Here is a 24,564-nt window from a genome sequence, read left to right as displayed (position 1 = left end):
CTCCAACACCAGTATGAACAATGTGATCCTTGCTCACCGTGTTCTACCCATGAAAGCCACCAAGGATGTCAACTAAACATTTCATTATAACTGGAAAAAAAATAATCCAGCTACCAGGCATAACATCTGCATTACTTCAGCAACCAGCTCCTAACACAGAAATTGCTCCTAACACAGTTGAGAGAGAATCTGCAGAATTTCCCTGTTCACCAAACATGACTTAATATGGGGTCCGTGGGCATCCCCACTTGTCTAGCAGCTTTTGGAGGATATGGTCATGACAGTGATTCAGACATCTAAAAATAAAGCCCTGCAGGCACAAGTGTGTGTGTGCAGCACCTGAGTCACTCCAGGCTATGCAGAGCCCTGGAGCCAGAGCTCACCCGTTTCACTGGCACCACTGCCATGGCCAAGCAAAGAGCCTCCGCACCGAGCTCTGCTTCAACTCCTTCTCCCCTCCTCATTTTCTCAAGCATGTTTAAGTTCTTCCTGAAAAACCTTTGCTGGGCTTGGGTTTCAGTTCTACAGCAGTCAGCTTTGAAACCCAGAGCTGTAAGATTATAACCCAATGTTGCTGAAGCTGTTTATCCATCTCCAAGGTGACAGGATGGCGTCACAGGCACTCAGCAGGACACCAAGCAGAAAGGCATTATTTCAGATGCTTTAGGGAAAAGCCTAATTGCTCACAACCTGGCCATAGGTTCAACAGCTGACAAACAAGGCTGTAAATGGAGTTTTGGCTTCTTGTCTGCCCCACAGCACTGGCTCTGAATGGGAAAAACTCAGCCCTCTTTCATTCTTGGAGAGTAAACCTCCACTCTCATTCATTAGGCAATGGAAAAAAAAAAAAAAAGAAAAAGAGAAGCTGGCTCAGATTTGCCTGACACAATTTCCAGTTGCTTTGGACATTACTAATTATAGTCATCTTTATTTCTGACCTCTGATTACAGAGTCTTTGCACATTCAGTCTGAATGGCAAAGATAACCCCTCTTTTCTAGTAGGCTTGGGAGGAACCTTATACCCTGCCCAAAAGCCACCGCCCACACTTCTCCGAGCTGAGCACAAGAAGTAAGATGAAAACATGGAAAGCATTTGCTTAAACATGCTCTGTTTTACTTCCCTCTTTAGCAAGTGCCATAGATCAAGGGCAGCAGTCCAGGTGAGAGTGTGATGTAAGCTCTTTTCCATGCATGTTCTGAGATGAGCTAAGTGCTCCTCATTTCTCACTGTTCTGACTAGCACTGTATCCTCGGGGCTCAGATGCTGAAAAGCAGATATTCAGTTCAGTAAGATTAAACAAGTCTTCACAACTCCAGTGCACCATGCTGGGGGCTCACATCTCTGCATGAGAGAGAAAATGAATTTCAGGAGCCAGACCAGCACTATCTCCTAGAGGCACTGCAATACCAGTGTAAACTTCCCCAATACTGCTTACTCAATAAAACAAGGCATTGCAGGAGGGCTATGCAAATCCCTCAACTTTGAAGTACTGCTCTCCTGTTGCCCCAAAGGACCAGCTCTATCTCCACACACCCAGACAAGCGTGAGTGTGAAGCAATACAGTGGCACCGCAGGTGTGCAATTTCTGATGTAATCAGGTCAGAAGCTGCTTTGACATTATTGTTGTGCTGCTCCGTAAAGGGTTAAGAAGCTGCAGGCCATATTCTCAATTCCATACTCTGTTCTATACCTGATAGGATCTGCAACCAAACCACCAGCTTTATTGTCTGCCTAAGGCAGGAGAAAATATTAGTCTTCCATAAGCATGATTTGAAACATCAGTGCCTCCAGCAAGGGGGAACCAAGATGGTAATTGAACTGAACAGCCCAGGAGGGAGCTCCCTCTTCCCTTCCTTAGCTGTAGAATTAGCACATCCCTACACCACCAAGGCAGGAAACATGAAGTACCTTAGGGAGTCTAAGTGGGATGTCTGTCTTTCATTCTGCTGCACATAAATATTAAAGTTACTTTAGCACTAAACAATTATTTGTGACAACTTTCTATTTATGCCATCTCCTCATGCCAGAATTAAAATCTCCTGGTTGTACTGGTCTACAGATAACAGATTTCAAGGTAAAGGCATAATGACACCAACACCTGCAGTTCTCCCCACTCTTTTTGGCAAATCCTGACTTTGAAAGATCCAGAATACTGAACTTCTGCAGCAGCAACCACAGCAGATTTTTACAAACATCCACACAACATGAAGGGAGCCTGAAGGAATCTATCCCATCTCTAACTCATCTGAGCCTACTGAAGACTTGAGGTTTCAGTAGCAGGAAACAGCCACTAGAATTTTACTGGTTAATTTAATTTTGAAGAAAATGCAGCTATTCCCCAGCTGCTTCAGAATATTACTCAGCCTAATGCAGTGACAAGTCTGAAAACCCACTTAACAAGGGGATATCTGAGCCTGATTTCTTTGGCATATCATTGTTGACATACAACATTATATATTATATATATATTATACTGTATCACCCTCTCTGTATTTAACAGTTACTGTCATCTTTAATGAAAATTCCCAAATGGGGGCCATACTAAGAATCAGTTTCAATTTTTCAGTGAACTTTCAGTTTGGTCACACAGAAAGCTGGCCTGAATTTCAAGAAGAAATACACTCATACACAACAACCCAACAGCCAAAGGGAACCCAGCTCAGGCCAGGCTGGATTTCACCAAAACCAAAGCAGATCCTTATCTCAGCATCTCTCTACAATCTTGCTGAAACTATTCTCTTATCACAGAATAAATCTTGGTGAATTAATAGCTACTTGAGTGATGTTTTTACCAACAGCTCATTTCCTGATCATATCCCATCCCATTCAGGGCATGGCATCAGGTTTCAAAAGTGAGATCTTGCCCACAAGCCAGCCATACCTGCCAGGAAAACACATGATTGCATTCAAAGACCATGACCCACTCTAAGAAAAAAAACATGTTTTAAAAGCCAGCGCCCAGATTCTGTGGTAGAGAGACCTTAGGCTTCTATAAATAAGAAATAATTTTGTACAGTGTTTCTATTTAATTTGGTTTTGACAAAACAGCAAACCCGCAACTGCCAAAGCTATTTAGGTCTGTGCAACACAACGTGCAACTGTGTGGCGATCCTGCCATCAACCCTGAAAGGTGAATCAATACTAATTTCAGTTTGTGGTCTGTTGAGCAATACTTTGGAGCTTTAGGAGGTCTGTTTGGAAAACAGCAGCCAGTTTGTAAGAGGAAACTTCAGCTCCATGAGGCCTGGAGCCATGTGGTGCAGGGTCAGGCCAGGCTCTGCTCCATGGCCTCCGGAGAGCACGGCCCTTCGCTCAGGCTGAGCCTGGTGCCTTGGCAAAGCTCCACTGTGATTAACTTCATGCTCCTTCACTGTGAAAAACAGGCAATAACCCACTGATTTCTGCAGTGCATTCAGTATGTCACACAGTTGGGTTCAGAAAGACATCAGGTGATGTTTATAACAATACCTGTGGCGCTGGTACCACAAGGGTAAACACCTCCCAAATCTTCAATCTCAATATTATCAATTGGTAATGCACAACCCCCCCACAAAAGCTTCACCCCAACTAGATTTTGAGTCTTCACCTGGATCCAGCCAATGAGTACCAAAAATTATGCAGCACTGAAGCAACAAGAAACACTATAAACCATCTTTCAACTAAAAAAACAACCACTTATAATGTTGCAAAGCACAGAACTTTGTATACATTATCCATGTTTATTAATATCACTTTGCAGTATAAGCATCTAGTACTAAGCTTTGTGTCAGTGTAGTAAAAAAACATCACTTTTTTTTCCTGCTCAGCAGAAAAACCTTTTGTTGTGGAGAAAGGGCTTAGGGGAATCAAACACGGCAGTCATTGACTGCAGGACCTCCACAAACATCTCCACACGAGGACCACTCTCCCACAACACCCTGCACAACTTCACAAGATTTGCAATCTGAGCTTGGACTTCATTAATTTCAGGACATGTTTTCAGGAAACTTCCCTTTCCTTTCTACCCTGTTTACAAATTTACACAGCAAGCTCACTTTGCCTCCCTCCCCAAACAAACACATAAATTCTGCCTTTTTTCTCCTCTCTGTACTCATGAACTCTGAAGCTCAGTGAATAAACTCCCAGCTACATCCACTTCTAAACTGCTGATTTCTGTAGAGGAATGACAGATGGAAGAGAGCTCTCCTACTTCATTTTTGGCAACTCTGCAGCCAGAAGTCTGAATACACTCAATGTGCCCTCATCCCTCATTAACCTGAGAGCCACTTGTGCATCTACTGCAAAGAGTGCAGAACTGGAAGATGGCTCAAACAAATCTTGAAAAAGGCACTTGGTTTGGGAAAAGCTGCTTCATTAAAATGTACTGAAACTCCTTAAGTTTCCTTTAGGAGCAAAAGGCTCCTACATCTTTATATGACTTTAACCAATACCATTTCTATGCCTATCCTGATATGACACACCAGCCATAGGTATAAAACACCCCTCAGGGCTTGATTGCTGCTATTTGATAAAAAATCAACACTATATATAGCAATCATAATTATGAAACTGAACCCTCACAGAAACTTTAAAGGATGGCCCTCACAGAAAATACTTTCAACAGGGATTCAAATCACTTATAAAAATACAGAATTAAAAAATATATAGAAAATACTTCTTTGAGAACCATCAAGTAAATTTGCTATTTGTTGGCAGAAAACAGAGCAGGTAAAGAGCTGAGCTGGTTTTCTGGCAATTGTACAAATCTACTTTTAGAGAAATCAAACTATAACACACCAGAATTTCTCATGATAAAACAGGCAACATTCAAAACTACAAGAACCCTGTAGCTCAGACTTTATAATGAGAGGGCTTCTCCATCCTGGAAACTTGACTTAAATCAAGGTGAAAGTTGGAAACTCACAGGTATTATTCCAAATTAACTCCCTACATTGTTTTACTTTGGAATATGATTGTCCAACTGCAGAATGGATTTAGCTAATTAGAAGGCAGAAGGGCAATATTTAGAGATATTTGTTATATATATGGGAAGTTGTTACTCAAAGATAAAGTCTAGCTTTGTTGAACAGAAGTAGATAACAAACATAAAAGGAAGAGATTTTTCTTGTTTGAACTGTCATTTTTTTTATTTTTTTATTTAAAGGGTACTCCTATGTTATGAGAAATCAGGACAACATAACCTCAACATTTTCCATTGTAAAGCAGAAACTCCTGTTTTGTGCTCCTGTTAAGAACTGGGTCTGCATTTGCAAAAAAACCCAACAAAGAAGTGCCAGCTCCACTGAAATACTTTGTCATTCAGGAACTCAGGGGAGGGAAAAGTCAGCTCCAGACCTAGTAGCAAAGCTCTAGGCTTACATTTGATCAATAGTCTAAACAAAGCCTGACCTAGCACCAAACAGACAGCTGGTCTGCACACAGAAATTTGTACAATGATACTTTTGTCCCTTTAATGAGGGAGAAGGCCATCTCTGTGCCTCCAAAATTGTGTGATGGTTTTTCATTTTACAAGCCAGAAATTCATGGCACAAATTGATGAGGTGCGGATTCAGAGCAGGTGACACCATCAGTGACACGAAAAGCTCACACAGAACAGATGCAAAAACACATCACCATTGGCAGATGACCTACCTGGGTGATGGCAGCTCAATTCCTGAAGTCACCAGGAGTGGCTTTAAAGGACAAATGGAATAACCATGATCCTGAAGCTACATAATATTCCTATGATGGGCTGGAAACACGCTGCCAGTCACAGGCAGCACACAGTAAACAGTTTGGCAAAGCTGCCCAAGCAATAAGCAGGTTACTGTGAAAGAAATGACCAATCCTCCCAGCAAATGACCCAGCAGAACCATCTCACCACCCCTAACAAGCTCTCCAGACATACATAACAGTACAAATGCTTACAGTCATTTTCAATATTTCAAACCAAGAAAGCGCTCCCTCATATTCTTAATTACCTCCCACAGCAAGACAGACAGGGATTTGAAGCCTCCATAAATTCTCAGTAGTAGAGAAATCAACAAATTCATTTTCTAACATTAAGGCTATGAGGTTTATTTTATGAAATTACTAGCCAAACCAGAGTCCAATAATGAGATGATCTATTTGGAAATAATATTTTGCTTGGAGGAAAGAAAGAAACACTGTTTTCATCCCTAATACCCATAAATCACTGTATTTACAGACTACAGCTTGGGGACTCAGGGCCAATCTACTGATAGGATTTCTCTTCTGTTTGCACCGTGTCAGCATCTGCTGTCTTCACGTAAAAACAAAAAGCTGCCCAAAGAGATTATGGCACTTTCACACCCTGCATCACCCAGCTCCCAAAGAGTCTGCCTAGTTCAGCTCATTAGAAGCACACCACACTTAACATTTCCTACTAGTTTAATATTATATGCATTTAGTGAATAGAGGATAACACTGGTAAAGCAGCTCTTGTTCAACTTCAAACAAATATAAGACACTTATTCATTACAAAAGCTGAAGTCACATGCTCCAAGGCTCCTTTCACAAAGTGATCATGGGCATAACAAGGTGAACACCAATAAGTACAATCAAACATGCATCCTCCTCTCCCTAGACATGTTCCTACTGTTCAATTACATTGTGGTAGACGTGGCTTATTAAAGGATTTTCACACACCTAAGGAGCCATGTCTGGCAGTGATTTTTTATTTATTTAAATAAACATTTTACACCTATATTTACATAGTGCTTTTAAAGAGAACTTCCAAAAAAACATCAAAAACCATTCAATTCCAGGGTAAAAGGCAACAGACAAACATGAGAAAAAATTACAAGCAAGAAGAGAAATTAAATTCCAGAAAAAAGAGCAAATTACATGGATTTGAAAGCATGCTAGGGGCTATGCAGGGCTATACAGAGTCCACTTATCACAGGTAAGAATTCAGATTGAATTTTGGATGTCTAATGTGAAATACAGAGTCATAATATTCCTGGGGGTAAACAGCTCCAGAGATCATCAGCATTACAGGAGGCTGCTTCTGCCAAATTACCACCACTCTGACTTGAATTCACACCTCCTGGTTGCATATTAACACAGCAATCTTGTATTATATTAACCTCAGTCAATCATTTTACCTCCACAGAGGCACAGGCCAGGAAGGGAATTTCAGAGCTCAAGCCCATTCTCTTGATGGATCTTAAAAATCCCAGCAATAATGTATCACACAAAAGATCTCCTACTGGGACCTGATGCAAAACAAGGAAAACAAAAACAAGGAAAACAAAACAAACAAGGAAAAATCCTTAAACGGAGAAAGAAAATCTTTGAAATCATTGGCCTATCCACTTAAGTGCTGTTAATTCACAGTGATCTTAATTCCTATAGCTAGTTCGAAATTTTCAACGTAGCATGTGTCACTTTATTTAAAAAACACGACCTACATTTGAATTTCTGAGTAAGAGCACAGAGGTACACAACACTTTGCATGCTCAAGACGTGGCTTTATAGCAGCTCAGATTTCACACGTGCCCATCTTTTGAACGGCAAAATCTGTTTTGACGCTGCCCATTGTTACGGGATCTAAAAAATCCAGAGACACAGAGAGCACCTGACCTGGGAGTTCTGATAAAAACCAGGCTATTGCAGAGACACAGCAGGAAAAAAGAGGCCACTCAGTCATCAGTCAGACGCTCTTTAATCAGGTTGAAACGCTTGGCTGTGGAGAGGGGGGTTCAATCTCTGCAATCCACATTCCCATCGCTCACGCTGCTTTCTTAATTAGCAGCAAGTGGACAACAGCTGTCAGTAGCCTGGAGGCCAGAAAGTTATCAGCAAAAAGGGGAACATGTTAAGAGAGAGACACAGAACGGGGCTGTTAAATGTACCAGTGGTCAATACAGGCAAGAGATCCATCCACAGCCAACATGGAATGCTTTGGGTTGGAAGGGACCTTAAAGACCATCTCATTCCAACCCCCTGCCATGGGCAGGGACACGGCCTCATCCACTGACACTGAGAGAATGCTCTTCCTGCTGGCTTCAGTCTGGTTATTTTAACATATGACTAACTGTAATTTAGGTTTTTATTTTTTTATTTTTTTTTTTTAGTATTCCTGTAACAGGAAAATTTAAACTGAGAATAGAAGGAAATGGGAAGGCCATCCTAATGTCTTGATGAAAATACATGGGGGTCAATTTAAAGGCAGACCAGAATAAAGGCTTCAAGATTGTTCCAGAGATTTTAAGCATAAAAGTTGAAGCACAGGAGAGAGGTGGGAGAAAGGATGTTTTACTTAAACAGAAGAGAAACTTTAGCAGAAGATAAAAACCTTATCTAGAAGCCCTAACCTTAAACAGCACAAAAGAAAAACATTCAGTCATTATTGTCTGTGTATTAAATCCTGTGAGCCCAAGTCATTGGTCTTGACCTTTCTGTACCACATATTAGACTAAAATGGGTCAAAAATAAAATTCATTCCCAAAGAGGTGACACCCTCCGGTCAAACCATGTGCTTATCTCGTAACACAACTCGCTGACTGTCTGGATGATCAAGAAATAAAGTAATTGCTTCCCCGTTGGATGTCCTGATTACTGTCATTTGTGGCAATAGAGAACTTGATGCAATTGCAAGCAATAAAAATGTATTATTAAAATTCCCTACTGTCCATTTGTTACTGATAAATTGTTATCACCTCAGCTTCTTCAGAAAGGCCAGGCTTCTTTTGAATTTGGCTTTAACCTACCCAGGAAGCAGAGATTTGGAGCAATTTTCTGAGGCCTGGCTGGCAGTTCTGTTAGTTCTAAATACATCCCAGCTTTCTGAGCTTGAACCTATGGAGGGGAAGCTGGGAGGAAGATGGAAGTATTTCCCCAAGCTGCCAATAGACTAGCAAGACATCTAAAAACCCTCATCAAATTAAGTGCTTAATTACAATTCAGACTTTGAGACTCCGGAAATTAGGATAATCTTCTGGGAAATTTAACAGTCTCCCACAAAAGAAATTGCAACATAAAAGCCAAAAAAGCAGAGAGCTTGGAGAATGTTATCCCATCAAATCACACCTTGTACTAGATTCCTCACCCTAATTCCTGGAGAATACGAAGTGAGATCCACAACTTAATTTCAGGTTCTCGAGCCATTGGGAAAGATGAGGATCAACATTTAGGAGGCTAAATCAGGAAAAGTGGTCTCATGTAAAAAGCTGAGAAACGTTTGTTGAGTTGATGGAGAGCTGCCTGTGAAGACTCACACCTGACTTCATTCCAGACTGTGAGGCAAGGCCACAAAGGTGCTTGGCTTGGAGAAGATCTCTGGAACAAAAAACCACCAAAATTTTGGCACCAGAGCAATGGCCACAGGCCTGCCAGCTCCATTCCTCTAGGTGGCATGAGCTGTGCACACTTCACCTGGAACATCCCACACACACAGAGATGTCACCACCACACAGCACTACGTCTGCCACTCTCACTACCTAACAACATCCCTGGAAGCATGAAGGAACAACCCACACACAGGCTACACAGCCCCAGTGATGACTGAAAAGCCCACAGAAGCTCATGGAGAAGGAGAGATCATCTGACCACAGCACCAAGTGAAACCACAGCAGTAGATGAAAGGAGAGCAGAAGTTGTACTCACTGTCGCTACCTGACTACAGACAGCATTTTCCATCACCACCCGTCATGAAGTCAGAAGTACAGAAGAAATGTTTGCACAATGCTCTAAAACTGTAAAGCTCTAGGTCAACACTAAGCATTATACATTTTCCATTTTGATTCATGAAATTATTGCAAAGGAAATGAAATCTTGGTCTCAAAATAAGCCAGAACATCCCACACTTCCCATTGTTCCCACTCTCATCAGCCATGACCCCAGGATCACATTGAGCAGCAAGAGGAGGAGCTCTGCTGCTTGGGCAAAATGTGTAAGGATGTCCTTTTGCTGTGACACATGTACCACTGCTTGCTGGAACATCCCTGGACATCTCCAGGACAATGCTGCTGAGTCAAAACCTTGTGACACAGAGGATGCACCACAAGCAACACGTGTCACCATCCACAACAACTGCAAACTGAGAGAAACAAAGGGCAGGGAGAACTGACAGAGAAGAAATCATATCCTGGTATCACAGACAACAAGACACAACACAAAATAAAAAGCAATTCAAACCCAGAGCTCAAATGGAGAACGAAGGAAGTGACTGAACTTGGGCTGGAGGTATCTGAGAAGCTGAGCTGTGACACAGGGTTCACTTGGATAATGCAGAAGCTGTGGCTGAGAGGGTGTTCCCCATCAGCAGCTTATCTCTGCACACTCAGCTTCCAGACAGCTTCACATCTGGAGCACTGTACTCCTTGCTCATTGTTTTTTCCGTGAGCCAAAGGTCAGCAGTGCTGCTACAACCTCCCATTCCCTGGATGAGCCCAGTGGGGCTTGCTGCTCACACCTGGCACAGAGCAGAGGGGTCTGGACCAAAATCATCATTTATTTTTCCAGAAAATGTGAACTAGAGAAATTCACAAAAATGTTCATTAATTCAAAACAAATCTTTTGGCGGAAAGCTATGGAAATCTATATATAATCTCATCAGAAGTCAGCTCTGTGACTAAAAACAGAGAATACAATAAAAAAAGTCCCAACATACTCCTTAGGAAGCCCAGGACAGGGAGTTGACTGCATTTCCAGCGTGTGCCTGGCCTAACACAGGTCCTGGTGGAAACCCAGGTTAGGTCACAGGCTGCTACAATGCCACAGGATGCTCAAAGCCATGCAGCAGCAGAGATGCCTACCTGCAGAAACAAACTGCTGCATTAACTCAACATGGAATAAATCAATTAAATTTGTACCCTGGAGCAAGAGTCTGGGGAGTGTCCAGACAAGCCTTAACAAATATTAACTAGCCTGAAGTTAAACACCTCTCTGTAAACTATCCTACAGACTTTGATACCCTAAGAACCAGATTTTTTCCCCCAATATAAAATTCCAGGCAAGTGAAAATAAGAAAGCAGTTCTTCATACAGCTTAACTAGACTGATCATTTAAGCTCAAGCTGCTTCCTAGAGATATTAGGGCTTTCACAAGAATTTTTCTGTGGCTTACTCATAATGAACAGCTGCTCTGGTAACTGCTGGAGTCAGCAGGTACTTCCTGCCCTGAAAAATAGTCATCAATATATCTCAGTAGAGAAAATCATACTCTCTTTAAAACAATTCATGATAGGGTTTAGATATCAACTGGCTCCATGCCATGGACACTCCCTTAAACAATGGTTACACCCTCTATACAGCTAAAAATAAAATAGCTGAAAAGGAAGACATGTTATACAAGTTCCCAGGGTAAAACACATCTGAGAAGCACTGGCCTGGGACTGACATTGTTCTACTGAAAGAATAAATATCTGAGTCCAAATTGTATTTCCTTCACCACCTGCCCAGACTTGCACAAGGAGAAAATCCCTCTGAGCTTTCCTTTTATACTTCTGGGGCTCTCCACCAGAATGAAAACCCAGCATTTTATAATACTGTAAATAAATTAGAAGTGCTGCAGATTATGATTTGCCCTTTTGTTAACATTGCTGGTAGCACCAGTGAGCCTGTTTGCCAGCTTAGGAGAGGTCTGAAACTCTTTCAGTGTTGACTTTAAGCTGAATACAAATATTGAGTGATCTGCCTGTACACGAAGTCCTCAACCACAGCAATCTCCTCGCATAGCAATGCTGCTTACAATGCTGCCAGTGAGCCAGGGTGTCAAAACAAACATCATTGTATTAATTGCATCTGTTGATGAACCAGCCCAAGAACAACCTTGCTTCAATCACTGCTTTATAAGACAGTACTGAAATGCTACTGTGAGTGTTGAGATGGATGAGTCAACAGACAAAATACAAAAGCATTTGTAAAGAGAGTCTCGACGGAGTAATTTGAAAAGCTGCACAGCTACACAAAATGATGGCTTTTATTGACACAGCTTGCTCATAATAGTCCTTAACCTAGTTTTAAGTTTCAGTTTTGCTTTCTGCAGCCTCTCCGGTCAAGGACAGGCAAACACACAAGTACTGTTACCTTTGCAAAGGTGAAAGATCAGTAGATGCATAATCAATCTGAAAATAGTTCAAGAAGTCATGTCACATACTGATCCTCACTTAGGGAGTTCCAAACGGCTCTTCCCTGTATTTTGGAAGCTCTCCTTACCTTGTGGAGTGAAAGACCTCTCAAACTGTGAGGTAAATATAACACTGGGGCTCAGGGTCAGCCCAAGGCATGAAGCACTGGCCACACATCCCCAGCCAGCCTCTCCTCCTGGTCTTACTTGGCTGAAATCATCTCTGCAGTGTCACGTAAGGTCAGGAGATTCAGGTTACTGAAAGAATGACATTTTAAACCTGATCTCTCTCCCTCTCTCATCCAAAACCATCTGCAACTCATCTTTTAAGGCAGAGATTATTCATTCCGAGGGAATTATCCACTAATCAGTTTTTATCTCCAAGCTAGGTCTGGCAGAGGTTTTGGTTCCTTCCACTCTCAGAGCAGTCTCCCACTGGACAGACTTTAAAATGCATTTGATGGCAGCTCCATGTGCTAAGGAAACCAGCCCAAATTTACCAGCCAACACATAATGTGCCAAGGTAGGTACAGAGGTACAAAGCAAGGCTCCAGTTATGAATCACCTTTACTGGGCTGGGGTTAGTTCTTTACACCTTCATGCCCAGGGAACCGCTGTGTGAGGTTTCACACCACCCTGATTTTCTGAAGTAGGATAAAAGTAAGCAAAACCAGACTGCACAACAGGAAAAGGAGACAAGGACTCCGGTATTTCCCCCCAAAGCACATGCACAGAGAGAGGTCAGCACAGACCTCTGCCTCTCAGCACGCTTGCTCACCAGCCTGGCTGCTCTTCCATTTGGTATTTGTCACAGCCAAGTGTGAAACTCAAGAGAAGCACGTGGTAAATCGAGTCAGACCCCTGCATTCTACAAGTGCTTCTCCCCTACTTATTATAGCTCATCCTTTAGCTCTGCCCTGTGACACCAAAGCATTTTCTATCCACTGCTCAACCACCACAGCAGCTCCTCCAGCTCCTTCCACTCACCATCACAAAATTCATGTCCATCACCTCACAGAGGTGACACCCCTGCTCTGTAGGGCCTTCCAAGTGAGATGTGCTCTTCATCTGCAATTATCATGCAAAATACCTCCACAAAAAGCCAGGCAGATAAACTGCCTCCTGCATTTCACCCAGAGGCCAAGGCATTTACTGCAGAACTTGGAGTTTGCATCAGTAAACACAGCAATGTAACAGTTTTGGGTTATCTGATTTTCTGTTTTAAGGACTATGTTAAAGAAAAACCAAACCAAAACCAAACCAAACTCACTCAGATTTCTTCTGACCAGAAAATTGTTAAACTGGCCCAAAATCGTATTTTACCAACTGCAAAAGAGAAATTCTGGAGGTTCTTCAGCTGGTATGAATCAGGATAAAAGGCATTTCACAGCTGTAGAAGTGAGAATATTTTGGGAAAAAGAGCTGTTTTTAATTCCCTCTAGTTCATTTAATAAATTCTAGACATCATAGCTTAAAATAATCCTGACAGACAAAGCAGGCCAGACCTTCCTATCCAATAGAGTACAACTATGCACTCACTGCATCAAAAATATTCTTTACCCTCTCCTTGGGTAAAATAGTGGGGATGGAAGGAAAGAAACTATTCAGACTGAAGAGCAGAAACCTCTACTCAGACCCATTTGTTTTACTCTGCAAGTATTGACAGATGAGTAATGAAAACTTTGCTGCAGACACAGGCTGCTTCTCAAGGCAGCATCAGTTAATAAACCACAACCACAGCTGCAAAAATATTAAGGAATTTAACTAAATGACTCCTTCAAGGGCAAAGGATTGCAAGAGGAGCCAGTTTTTGTGCTTTGTTGTCATCCCAAAGGTTAAGATCAGAGCATGCAGCATCAACACAAACCAGTGTTACTGTTTTGGACATAAAAGCTTTGAATAACAATTTCATTAAATGTGTACAACTGGGTACTAATATTTCTTGCATGACTCTTTTCCATTATGATAATATTTGAAACTTAATATACAATGTTGCCAAAGCTTTTAGATGTGAATTATCTCATCTGAAAAAAATTAAATGGTAAAAACAAATTAATAGTAATAATAAAACTTACAGCCTGTTAGCTCTCAGAACCACAGACTCATCAAGGCTGGAAGAGACCTTCAAGATGATCTGGTCCAACTGTCAGCCATAATCACCCAAAACCATACTCCCAAGAGCCACATCCAGACATCTCTTGAACACTTCCAGAGACACTGACTCCACCACTTCTCTGGGCATCTTATTCCAAGGCCTGACCTCTCTTTCAGTGAAAAATGTGAGCCTTCTCACAGGAGAAGCCTGGCAGCATGGCTGAGAAGGGTGTTTTGCAGGCATTACAGACTCGGATCAGGATGCTGATCCACAGCCACGCTAACAGCTCATGCACACTGGGAATGATTTCAGGAGCAGTTATGCCCACAGCTGATGGGGGAAGTTTTTGGTGACATTACCAGTGATACTCCAACAGAGTGGATAACCAATGGCTCTAACCTTAGGTACATTTACTTCTACCAGTCCCAAGTCCTTACAGAACTTGAGAAGTATCCAAACAATGACATGGGCAATCCATAACCTTCCAACATCCTTTTTATTGTTTCTAACACTTTTACACACCTTGTTGCCAAAAGACCCTCAGGATTTATAGATAAATTCCTCTGCCCAGGGTAAAAGAGGGTTTGGATCCCTTGGAACTTGGATTCACCAGGCTGCCAGCCAAATGGAAGCTCAGGGAAATTCTGGGTATCACTGATGTCTCCAGGGAGCCCTCTGAGTGTCACAGTGAAACAAACACCTCACATTTGAGGTCTAATGAAGAAGGTTGTATTTCAGGATAAAATCTAAGAGTAAGAGCTGCCAATGAATATTTAGGGAATTTATACAGTGCTTTCAGCCCAGACATACAGGAACAAAAACACCTCTGTTTAAAGCCTACCTGGAAATAGGCACAGAGAGTAACAAGAACCAAATTCTTTATTGGCATGGTTTTTAAATGTTTCTTTGCCCTGCAATTGTTAATAGGCTTTTATTGGCCACCCACCCTTCACTGCCCTCAGCTGGCTTCTCTGAAATGTCTCCAGAATAGACATATTTGCTTTTTCCCCCAAAGATTTTGCTTTTCCTTGGCATTCCCCATTCCAGGCCACTCACAAGGTGTATTTGCCAAATGGCTACAAAGAGGGGACAGCTACATTTTCAATTCTGCCATAATGAAAGCCCTATTTGCAGCCTCTCTGATCTCCTCAGCCTTCTTCAGAAAATGTGCAGAAATTTAAATAAATTTTAATATCCATTCCTCCACAAAATTTGACAAAAATTGACCGGTAAGTCCAAGAGCTGTAACAGAGGATGGATGAGCTATCACCACTGCCTTATGTAAGGATGTTACAGATTAAGGAAGAGAGGTGCAGACAAGGAGCAAACTTATCTCCTAGAGATGTGCCAAGTTATGCATGAAGACTCGCTGGTTCTTCTTTAAAGGGATTTTGTGCACCTGAATATCACAAAACTGGCCAGAGTTGAGAGTGCCAGCTCACCTACTTTAAACACCATTCCTTAAATTCTCTCCATCATTTTAACAGGGTGGTTCTACAATGTTCCAAAGTGTTTCTCCTGTAAAACAACACACCAGAATAGAGCAGGGGACAGAAGTGCCACTGATTCCAATGACAAAGAGCAAACAGCTACACACATAAAAAGAACAGTAAAACTAAGCTGAAAACAGAGAAACTCCCCACCTCAGTTTTTCAGTTATGTTCTAGGTATTGCTCATAAAGATACAAGATTATGGGGTTTTTTAAAGCCATGTGACTTTCCGATGCACAATGTTTCTGGGTACTGCAATTTTTTCCCACACAGCAGCCCTGGAGAAGCAATTCCAAGTAGAAAAAGTTAAACTCAACCCCTGCACTGCTGTTACCATGCTCTGTCAAAATCTGGCATCAGCCTTAACATCTGATTCCATGTGACCTTCCAAGGGTATTTATACAGATAAACCACCTCCTGCACAAACCAGTGCTCTACATTTTCTGCAAATCCCTGTAAATTCATAGATGAGTTCTAACTAAACATTTTGGCAGAATTCCCTAGTTCCTCACATGTATTATTCTTATATATAATTCTCCTAAAAAGGTAGAAAATGTAGACTTAAAAAAAATTAAGATGGAAGATATATATCCAAAGAGGGATATTTCATTTTATGCATATGAAAGCTGCAGCACACATCACTCTCAACTGTGAAATGCAAGGCTGCATTAAACATTAAAAAAAAAAAAAAAAGGCAAAATGCTGAAATTGATGAAGTTAATATAGTTAGAGCACAACTGAAAGGATCATAAAACACCCAAGAAAAACTGTTTAAACAGTATTGTCCTGTTAAATGCACCATTGTCAGAGGGATGCACTGAGCTCTGCTCTCCAGAATTGATTGGAATGTACTCTACAACCAGAACTGCAATATTGATCTCCCTGGGTGCCCTTTGTGACGTTTGGCCTGTAAAGGAAACTTTCTAAATATGGAATTAATTCCTGAGGCTACTTTAGCACCTCTTGGGCATCACAGACAGGACAGATTGGCACAGAGGAACCAAACAAACCCATCAAAAAGTAAGGGATAAAACAATGTGTGCTGTATATTTGGAACACACTTGTTTTGGTTCCTATTTTAATTATTAAAGACTGCCTGCAAACTGCAGCTGAATAGATACAGAACTATTTATTCAGTCTCCTAGTAAAATTCCATCAAGGTTTAATCAACCAAGCTGCAGTATCTGCTTCCTCCAATCTTACCAGCTGTGAGTAACTATTCCTTGATTTTAACCTCCACTGATTTTTCTTTTCCTTTCTTTCAAGATGCCTAAAAAAAAAAGTTCTCATGAATTTTCTTTCAAACCCCAAGATTTTGTACACGTCAGGGATGAAATTAAAGATCTTGTTTAGAATATAAATGGGACTGGTTCAGTGAATATGTTAAGTATTCAACAAAGGGCATACCCCCATGAAGCCTTCAGAGAGAAAGAATGAGAGCATGAGAGTGCAAGCAAGCTTTAACCTCTCTCCCTGGGCAGAATAATGGATTAGGATTTCCTCAGAGGCACTGATGGCCACGCCAAGATGTTAACTCACATCACAAAATGCACAGGATTCTCATGGCACCAGAAAAACTCTACCCAATGCAGCAGACACTGTCACCCAGGTAAAGTAAGATAATGCAAAACATATTTTTTTTTCAATTCAATTCAGTTTTTTTCAATTCAAAAAGCTCAGTAATTCTATAATTAAGAACTATTATTATAATTCTCAGCCTTCTATAATTAAGAAATCTCTTCTTCAGTGCCACCCATATTCATTTGACCCTCAGAGCTGTTATAAAATGGGAACCAATCAGTTATTTAGAATATAGCTCTTCTCAATTCTCAGATCCTTTAGATACTTTCCTAAATACGATACAATAGAAAGGAGGTGTAGGAGAACCAGTCCTGCCAAATACTGTTCAATATTGTACCTCCCACAACACCAAGTGAACACTGATACAGCCTGTCTTTTAATTTTAATAGTGTTTCTATTCATTTCTCCCTTGCTCTTACAGGGAAACATTATCTTACAAACTCCACAGAAGGTGAGCTGTGCTAGCAGCTCAAACAGTAAAGAGATTTAACGTGACTGTTTCAAAGCTGGAGAGCTTTCACTGAAATATGCAACCCAAATAAAAGCAGATCAATAATGTGATCCATCAGCCTTCTCAGGCTGCTCCACAGAACATGTGAGGACATCATTTCTCTCTCACACAGATGAAATTGTCTGCTCTGTCACTGCCAATGCCAGACACCTAAAGAAGAAACTGGAAATGTGTTTTTAAGAGTGGATGCCGTGGGTCAGGGAATAAAGCCATAATTTGTCAGGCTGAAGTAAAACGTGAACAGCACAACTGCAGAACATTCCTTTGGCAGCACGTCCCAACCTGCAGGATTCCTGCAGCTTTTCCGGATTGCTGAAATTCATCTTCTGTCTCTTTGCCTTGGAACAGGCTCCCATGAAAGCCATGGGGAACATCCCCCTTGCCTGATTTCCCCTCTGCCATCCGTCTTGTCCTCTCCTCTCTGCTCTCCTCACACAAAACTCAGCCTCCCGCTCCCTCTTCCCCCATCATGGTGGGTTGGGTGTCCTCTCACTTCATCTTCTGATCTTTCAACCCATTCCATCAACATGTGATGTCCGTTTTTCCTTCTCTGCCCACCTTTTTATACACCTTGGAGTCCTGGGGCTGCAAATTCCAATTTGCAAAGACAATAAATCTAGTTTTCCTTCAACCTATCCTCCCTTTTCCTCTGATTTCAAACCCTGAGAGTAACACACTGTTCTCCCTTACCATCCTCTCATCCCATTATGCTCTACAATATTTCTCAACTGCAGCTAAACTTTAGTTATTTAGAAAAAAAACAAAAACCTACAAGCAACAAAACTAATATCCTTGCAATAGCTACATCATTTTAATACTCTTTCCGTGATACTGGCTGAATCCCACAGTCATATGCTAATAAATAAAAAGGAAAAGCAGAATTTTCCAAGTATTTAGGTACTTAGAGCATAATAAATTTTCAATTCTTTTCAGAGAGAAAAGCCTATTCTGTCACAAATCTGAGAAGCTGAAGGACCCCTCTCCATACATAGGATTTTTCTCCACATTATGTAACATCTCTACAGGGAAAATACAAGCTGAAGGATTCATTTAATACTAAGCAACAGTACAGAGGACAAAGAGCTTCCCAAACTAGCAAAGGTCCCCAAATCTTGAGTTCCAACAGAAAAATGTTGTGACTATATGTGTAGGAAAACTGAACAAGTTATATCCACTACATGTATTCAAACTATGCAAAATGATGGGTGTGGTGAGGAGGGGGAGAGAGGAAGGAGGCTATTAAATCACCTTACCTGTAGTTCTGACATGTAATTTGTTATTTTTAATATAAAACATAGTTTTGGGTGTTTTATCTGGCACAAAGACAGAAAATGTTCTTTATCATCTTACCTTTGCTGGGCTACAAGGAATCTTCCAAACTGAACAAACAACTCCAGCTCCCACTAGCTCAACTGAGCTACCCATAACACACATAAATGATTGAGTGATTGAATTAAACCTGATTAGCCATCAAATGCCTCTGCCAAGGAAGGTACAACATCTCTCCAGCTTCTTTAAAAGTCTAGAAAGTTAACTCCTCATGTTCCTCCACTTGTAGTTCAAATGCTGTTAAAATTCTGGATGGAATGCCCTCCTTCCAAAGGATTTGTAAGTCAATAGCAAAGCTCATTTTGCCAATTCTACTCTCAGGCTTTCCACTTTGGAATAAATAAGGTCTTAATGTATATTTCTTTTTTAAAAAAGATCACACCTTTGCATTAGAATCTATCTGCACCTACAGTAGAGTTACTAGAGCATCAGCTGCAATTCAAAACTTCCAAAAACATGAAGAAAACCCCAAGAAAACCTGGAAGAGGAGTTACAGATCGACTCCCTTCCCTAGAAACAAACACCCAGGTTTCTTCCACTCAGGCAATACTGTGCAGCAAGCAAATCCACAAAGGGAATCAAGAGATCTGAATGAGGGATATTTGTTTTACAATTTTGACTGACAGTGAACTTCCACTCCTCTCTCTGCCTGCCAGGAGGTTAGCAAGAGCCAACGAGCTACCACCACATAAAAATCACAACCAAGAGATATATTTAGGCACTGTGGTTCAAGGAAAACGATTGCTTACACTGAAAATAAATTTAGCAATTGTTTCCAGTTTCTGATTTTCACTGACTAAGGCTCAACCCAGCTGCTTCACATTCCAGTAGCCTTCAGCTGTCTTTTTCTCCACTCCTTGCCCACTTCCTTCTTTACAAGTGCTGAGACCATCTCAATCCTGCAGCAGTTACCCCACACTTACACACCACCTGTCAACCTACAGTGGCTTACAAAAGATGCCAAATTCTGCTCCTTGTGCCGTTTTGTAGAAATCAGGGATCATCTTGTACCTGTATTTTACCTCTACACAAAACCAGCCTGAATGGTTGAATGGTTGATGCTGTTTAAACAAGTTACAGTAAAACACATGTGGGATGTCACTATGGGAGCAGAGTAGGTGCTAAAAGCCTAAGGAAGAATTGGAACTAAATTTCCTTTGGGGTTGAGAGGTAAGTTTTTTGAAGGGTCTAATTTTCAGATGTGCAGATAACTCCTATTTTGCTTGAAAACCACCAGCAGTGAAGCACTTAAGATGGTGAACTGCAAAATTTTCTAACCTGAAAGCCTTCACTTAATATTGAGGACCATGAGGAACATGGTACAGCAGTAAATGCTCAACAGAACTGAGAGAGTCTTGCCTAGTAACCCACCTAAGCATGACAAAGAGAAACTGCATAAAACTCTACAGGTATATAAAACAGGCAGGCTAATTTCCATAAAATGATCTAAGACATGATGACAGTTCAAAACATACCCTCTGCAAAAACAAAATCTTCAGGAAACTTTAGGTTAGTACAAAAACATTCGCAGATGAACAATTCAGGATCACATAAATTGGCATGAATGACTCCAGACAGAACATTAAATTCCTACAAAGACTGGAATAATGTGACCTCCTGAATTGTTTCTTCAATTTTGACATTTTCTTAAGAACAGAGTTCTCCTGGGATTACCCTCAGATGTTTATCCCACCAATACTCAAGGACGAGAATTTGAGGTGAATTTGCTTATCAGGCAAGTGCTTATGAGCAAAAGGTAAAGCCAACAGTGGTTTTGGTTTACTGGGAATAAACACATCCCATTGAGTCCTGGGCAGATTAGAGATGACTGCCTGCACTCCAGGTAGCTAACACCTGAAACAGCTCTCTCAAACAACCTTTAGCAGGCAGCTGTTGGAAAAGTTTACAAGGGAAATGAAAACCATGGAAGAAATAACAAGACTAAGAGTGAAAAACCTTCAAAATACGGCACCCATATGTTGTTTGGTTTTACTAAAAGGGCAGTTTTGAATGGACTTGTTTCACAAGTTTTTGGTTCAGAGCTGATGGTGTCTAATTCCTCCCTTACTCTCCCTGAATGAAGCATTACCATCAGGTAAATAAAAACAGGAATTCGTGCATCGCCATGGTAACAGGAAGCCCAAGCAGAATCTGTGGCCTTCTCTGCTCTTTCTTGGCATCCCTATTTTGGATTTCACATCAAAAAAGGGAGAGAGCAAATATTTTCTAAAAGTGAAGACACAAAGTCACAGTTCTGGAGTAAAGAGAAGTCAATGGCCATTCCTTCTCTTCAAGCCAAGGAGGGTTCTGCTTTGGAAAAGTGTCTGCAAGTCTCCTGGTGGGAGCTTAACAAAGTAGGGGCTCTAACACTAGCAAACCCCAAATATACCATCGTCTTCTACATTACCAGATGGCTTCTCTTCACTCCAAAGCAGAGCTCTGAATTGTTCTACAGTGACCCTTCTGTTGATGAAATAGCAGCACTGAGAGGCTCCAGAGGGAGCCTTGTCTGCTCTTCCTTCATGGACAGGACAGAAGCTGTTATCTCTAATCATTTATTGTTGTTTTTATTGAGTGCCAATAAGGTGTTTCAGTTAAGGACCCAGGGAGCAGATGTATGAGGGTCTCTGGGGGTCTAACCCTGGAAGGGGTAATACATTTTTTTCCAGCAGCCTGTCTAGACGGACACACAAGTAAAACCAAAGGCCACTCCAAAGTTTGTCACCATGGCTTGTGACCAGGCAATAATCCATTTTATTTACAACATAATGCAGGAATTTCTCTCCCTGTAAGAAAAATAAATTCAAACATACACAAATGCACAGATCTTGGACCTCAGAGCTTTTGTTTCATCAGTCTGTACCCTTTGTTCTGCTACTGTGCACATTTTGACAAACATTACTCCCGAATGGCTGTGGTATTACAGGCTGTGTTTATTCGGTGACGCTATTAACCAAACTGCTTGTGTCAATCAGAAGTTCAAACACTCAGAAACAGCGATGGAGACGGTCCTGCTCTGGAGCAGCTGGCTCCCAGCCCTCCTTCCCTGCCCCTTCTTCTCCCGTTTATATTTGGACTGGATTGTTTTTTTATTTTTTTTAATATCCTTCCTAAAGAAATTAAAGTACAAGCAGTTGAAAGAGGACAGATTCCCAGATTTACAGTTTCTCTTGTTCAGCAAATCACCACTGTGATAGACTTCCACTAGAACAAATGTCTCTGCATCAGGGCTTCTCCCAGTGCATCTGTGAGCTGCACACTCACAGCACCGACCTGGGGATGGATCTCGCATGATCTTTGAGCTCAGTGTGGCTGGTCTCTAGGTTGTGCAGGGGATGATTTTTATATGGTATTTTATTGCCATTATATGGTATTTTATATGGCATATTATATGGTATTTATATTTATATGGTATTTCTTGGCCTCTGTTGTATTGTTTATGGAGCTGTGCTGAGTTTGTGTGTGTCTCCAGAGTCATCTTCTTGTGCTTGAACTCCTCACACTGCCTCTCTGGTGTGGAACTCTATTTACTACTCTCCCAGGGTTATTTACAGCACACGAATAAACAAAACGTGATCACTTATTTATACGTCTGTAATTACTGTCTACAGTTACTAAATCCCAAGCCAAATTCACCTCCAGCATAAACAAGTGGCAATTATTCCAGAGCTGGCCCGAGGTGTGTGTACTCCGCTAACACCCTCCTTGCCCGCTGGAGTAAGGGACGAGCATGGAAAAGCTGAGCAGGAGCAAAGCCAGGTTGTGATATGTGAAAGGGATGGCACACCGGATTAACCCGTGATATTTCTGGAGTAACATTTGTCCCCTGATGCAGCACACACTTGTTAGGCAGTAACTCAGGGCAAAGAGCTGGGAGCACGCCGAGGTGCTGCATGGAGAAGCTGGCTGGCAGGCTGCTCATGCCCCAGGGACGCTCCAGAACCCGCAGCACCGGAGCAGAACACCAGGGTGGAATGACCACAACCAGAACACGACTTCACTCCTTGGAATCACGGATCCTTCCTGCATCCCTGGCTGCTGTCCTGGGAAGCCTGGATGCTCCACACAGCCCCACTCGAGCTGCTGCCCTGCCTTCCCCAGGAGGAGACAGCCTAGCTATTCCCCACAATGGAATATACAAAACAGCATTGATTTTTCTCTGCTAATTAAATGCATCATAATTAAACTACGTAACTTCGCTGCTTGATTTGCACAACACTAATTGAATCTTTAAGCGTACTACTCCCACTACAGAGAAAAACAGGGTCATTCAACCATCTAAAGTGACAACTGAGAACCAGGCACGACTCCAGAAGCGCAGACAGACAATATGATCCGTGCTTGAGCGTTTCCTTGTGAGAGCAGGAGGAACGTCAGCAGCCTCCCCTGCCTCTGGCTCTCATGAGCACGCCGGGCAGAGGAGAAGAGGGAAGAAAAAAACCTGCAAGTTCCCTCTGACATTTGCTCATCTTTTCTCATCCTGCACAAACACCAGGAGAGGAAAGTTGAGAGAAGTTGAAATTAATCATAGCACGTAGGCCCAAAGCGCTGCAGCGCCCGGCTGCGCTGATGGCTCGCCTGCACGGCAAGGACGGAATGGGTGCAAGAAAATAAAAATTAAAATAAAGGAACCGGGAGGGAAAAAGAGGAAAACAGCGAGGAAAAAGGAAAAGGCGGGGGAGACACAATGCCCGAGTGAAGCAGCGCCAGGGCAGCGCAGGACCGGCCCCCGGGGGGACGGGCAGAGCATCTCCTGCGGCCCCCGGGCCCAGCCCCGGCCCGGGCCCCGCTGGCCGCCCGCGCTGTCAGGAGCCCCCGCAGGGAGCGAGCCGGGCTCGGGGGGCCCTGCCCGGCTCACCCCGCCCCGCCGGGCCCCGCCAGGCCCGCGGCACCGCCGGCGCCTCCCGCAGCTCCCGCAGCCCCGGCGGCTCCGGCTCCTCCGGCGGCTCCGCGGCCCGCGGCGGCTCCGCGGGGCGGGCGGCGAGCGCGGCCGCCCCGGCGCGTCCCCTCCCGCGCTGCCCGCGGGCCTCCCGGCGCTCACCTGCTCTCTCGATCTTGCCGGACATGTCGGTAGCCGGCGCTCGGCGCTCAGGCCCGGCGGCGCACGGAGCCGGCCGAGGGGCTGCCGGGCTCCCGCTGCTGCCGGGCGCGATGCGGGAGCGGCTCCAGCGGCGGCCGTGGAGCAGCGCCCGCCCCCTGCCCGCTCCGCGGGGCCGCGACGGGAAGGGGCGGCCCGGGGCTCCCGCCGCGCACGCCCAGCGCCCGGCGCCGCCTCCCGGCCACAAAGGGAACCGCGGGGCGGGGCTGGCGGCGGGGCGGGCACGGAACCCCCGCGGGCCCGGGATCGGGATCCAGGGATGGGCATCGGGATCCAGGGATGGGCATCGGGATCCAGGGATGGGCATCGGGATTCAGGGATGGGCATGGGGATCCCAGGATGGGCATCGGGATCCAGGGATGGGCATGGGGATCCAGGGATGGGCA

General features: G+C 43.0%; 1 protein-coding gene across 6 annotated transcripts in view; it reads right to left on the bottom strand.

The window, feature by feature from the left end:
* Positions 1-24,323, bottom strand: part of RAPGEF1 (Rap guanine nucleotide exchange factor 1) — an 84,386-nt gene extending 60,063 nt beyond the window's left edge. For all 6 annotated transcript variants that reach the window (XM_058853431.1, XM_058853433.1, XM_058853432.1 and 3 more), the window contains exon 1: positions 24,122-24,323. In XM_058853431.1, coding sequence (XP_058709414.1) covers positions 24,122-24,146 — 25 coding nt within the window. In that variant the 5' untranslated portion in view covers positions 24,147-24,323. The remainder of the gene's footprint in view (positions 1-24,121) is intronic.
* Positions 24,324-24,564: the final 241 nt, after the last annotated feature.

The sequence above is a fragment of the Poecile atricapillus genome, chromosome 20 (assembly GCF_030490865.1).
Source record: "Poecile atricapillus isolate bPoeAtr1 chromosome 20, bPoeAtr1.hap1, whole genome shotgun sequence".
NCBI lineage: Eukaryota > Metazoa > Chordata > Aves > Passeriformes > Paridae > Poecile > Poecile atricapillus.
The sequence above is the reverse complement of the archived record's forward strand: the minus strand, read 5'-3'. Positions and strand labels throughout refer to the sequence as shown.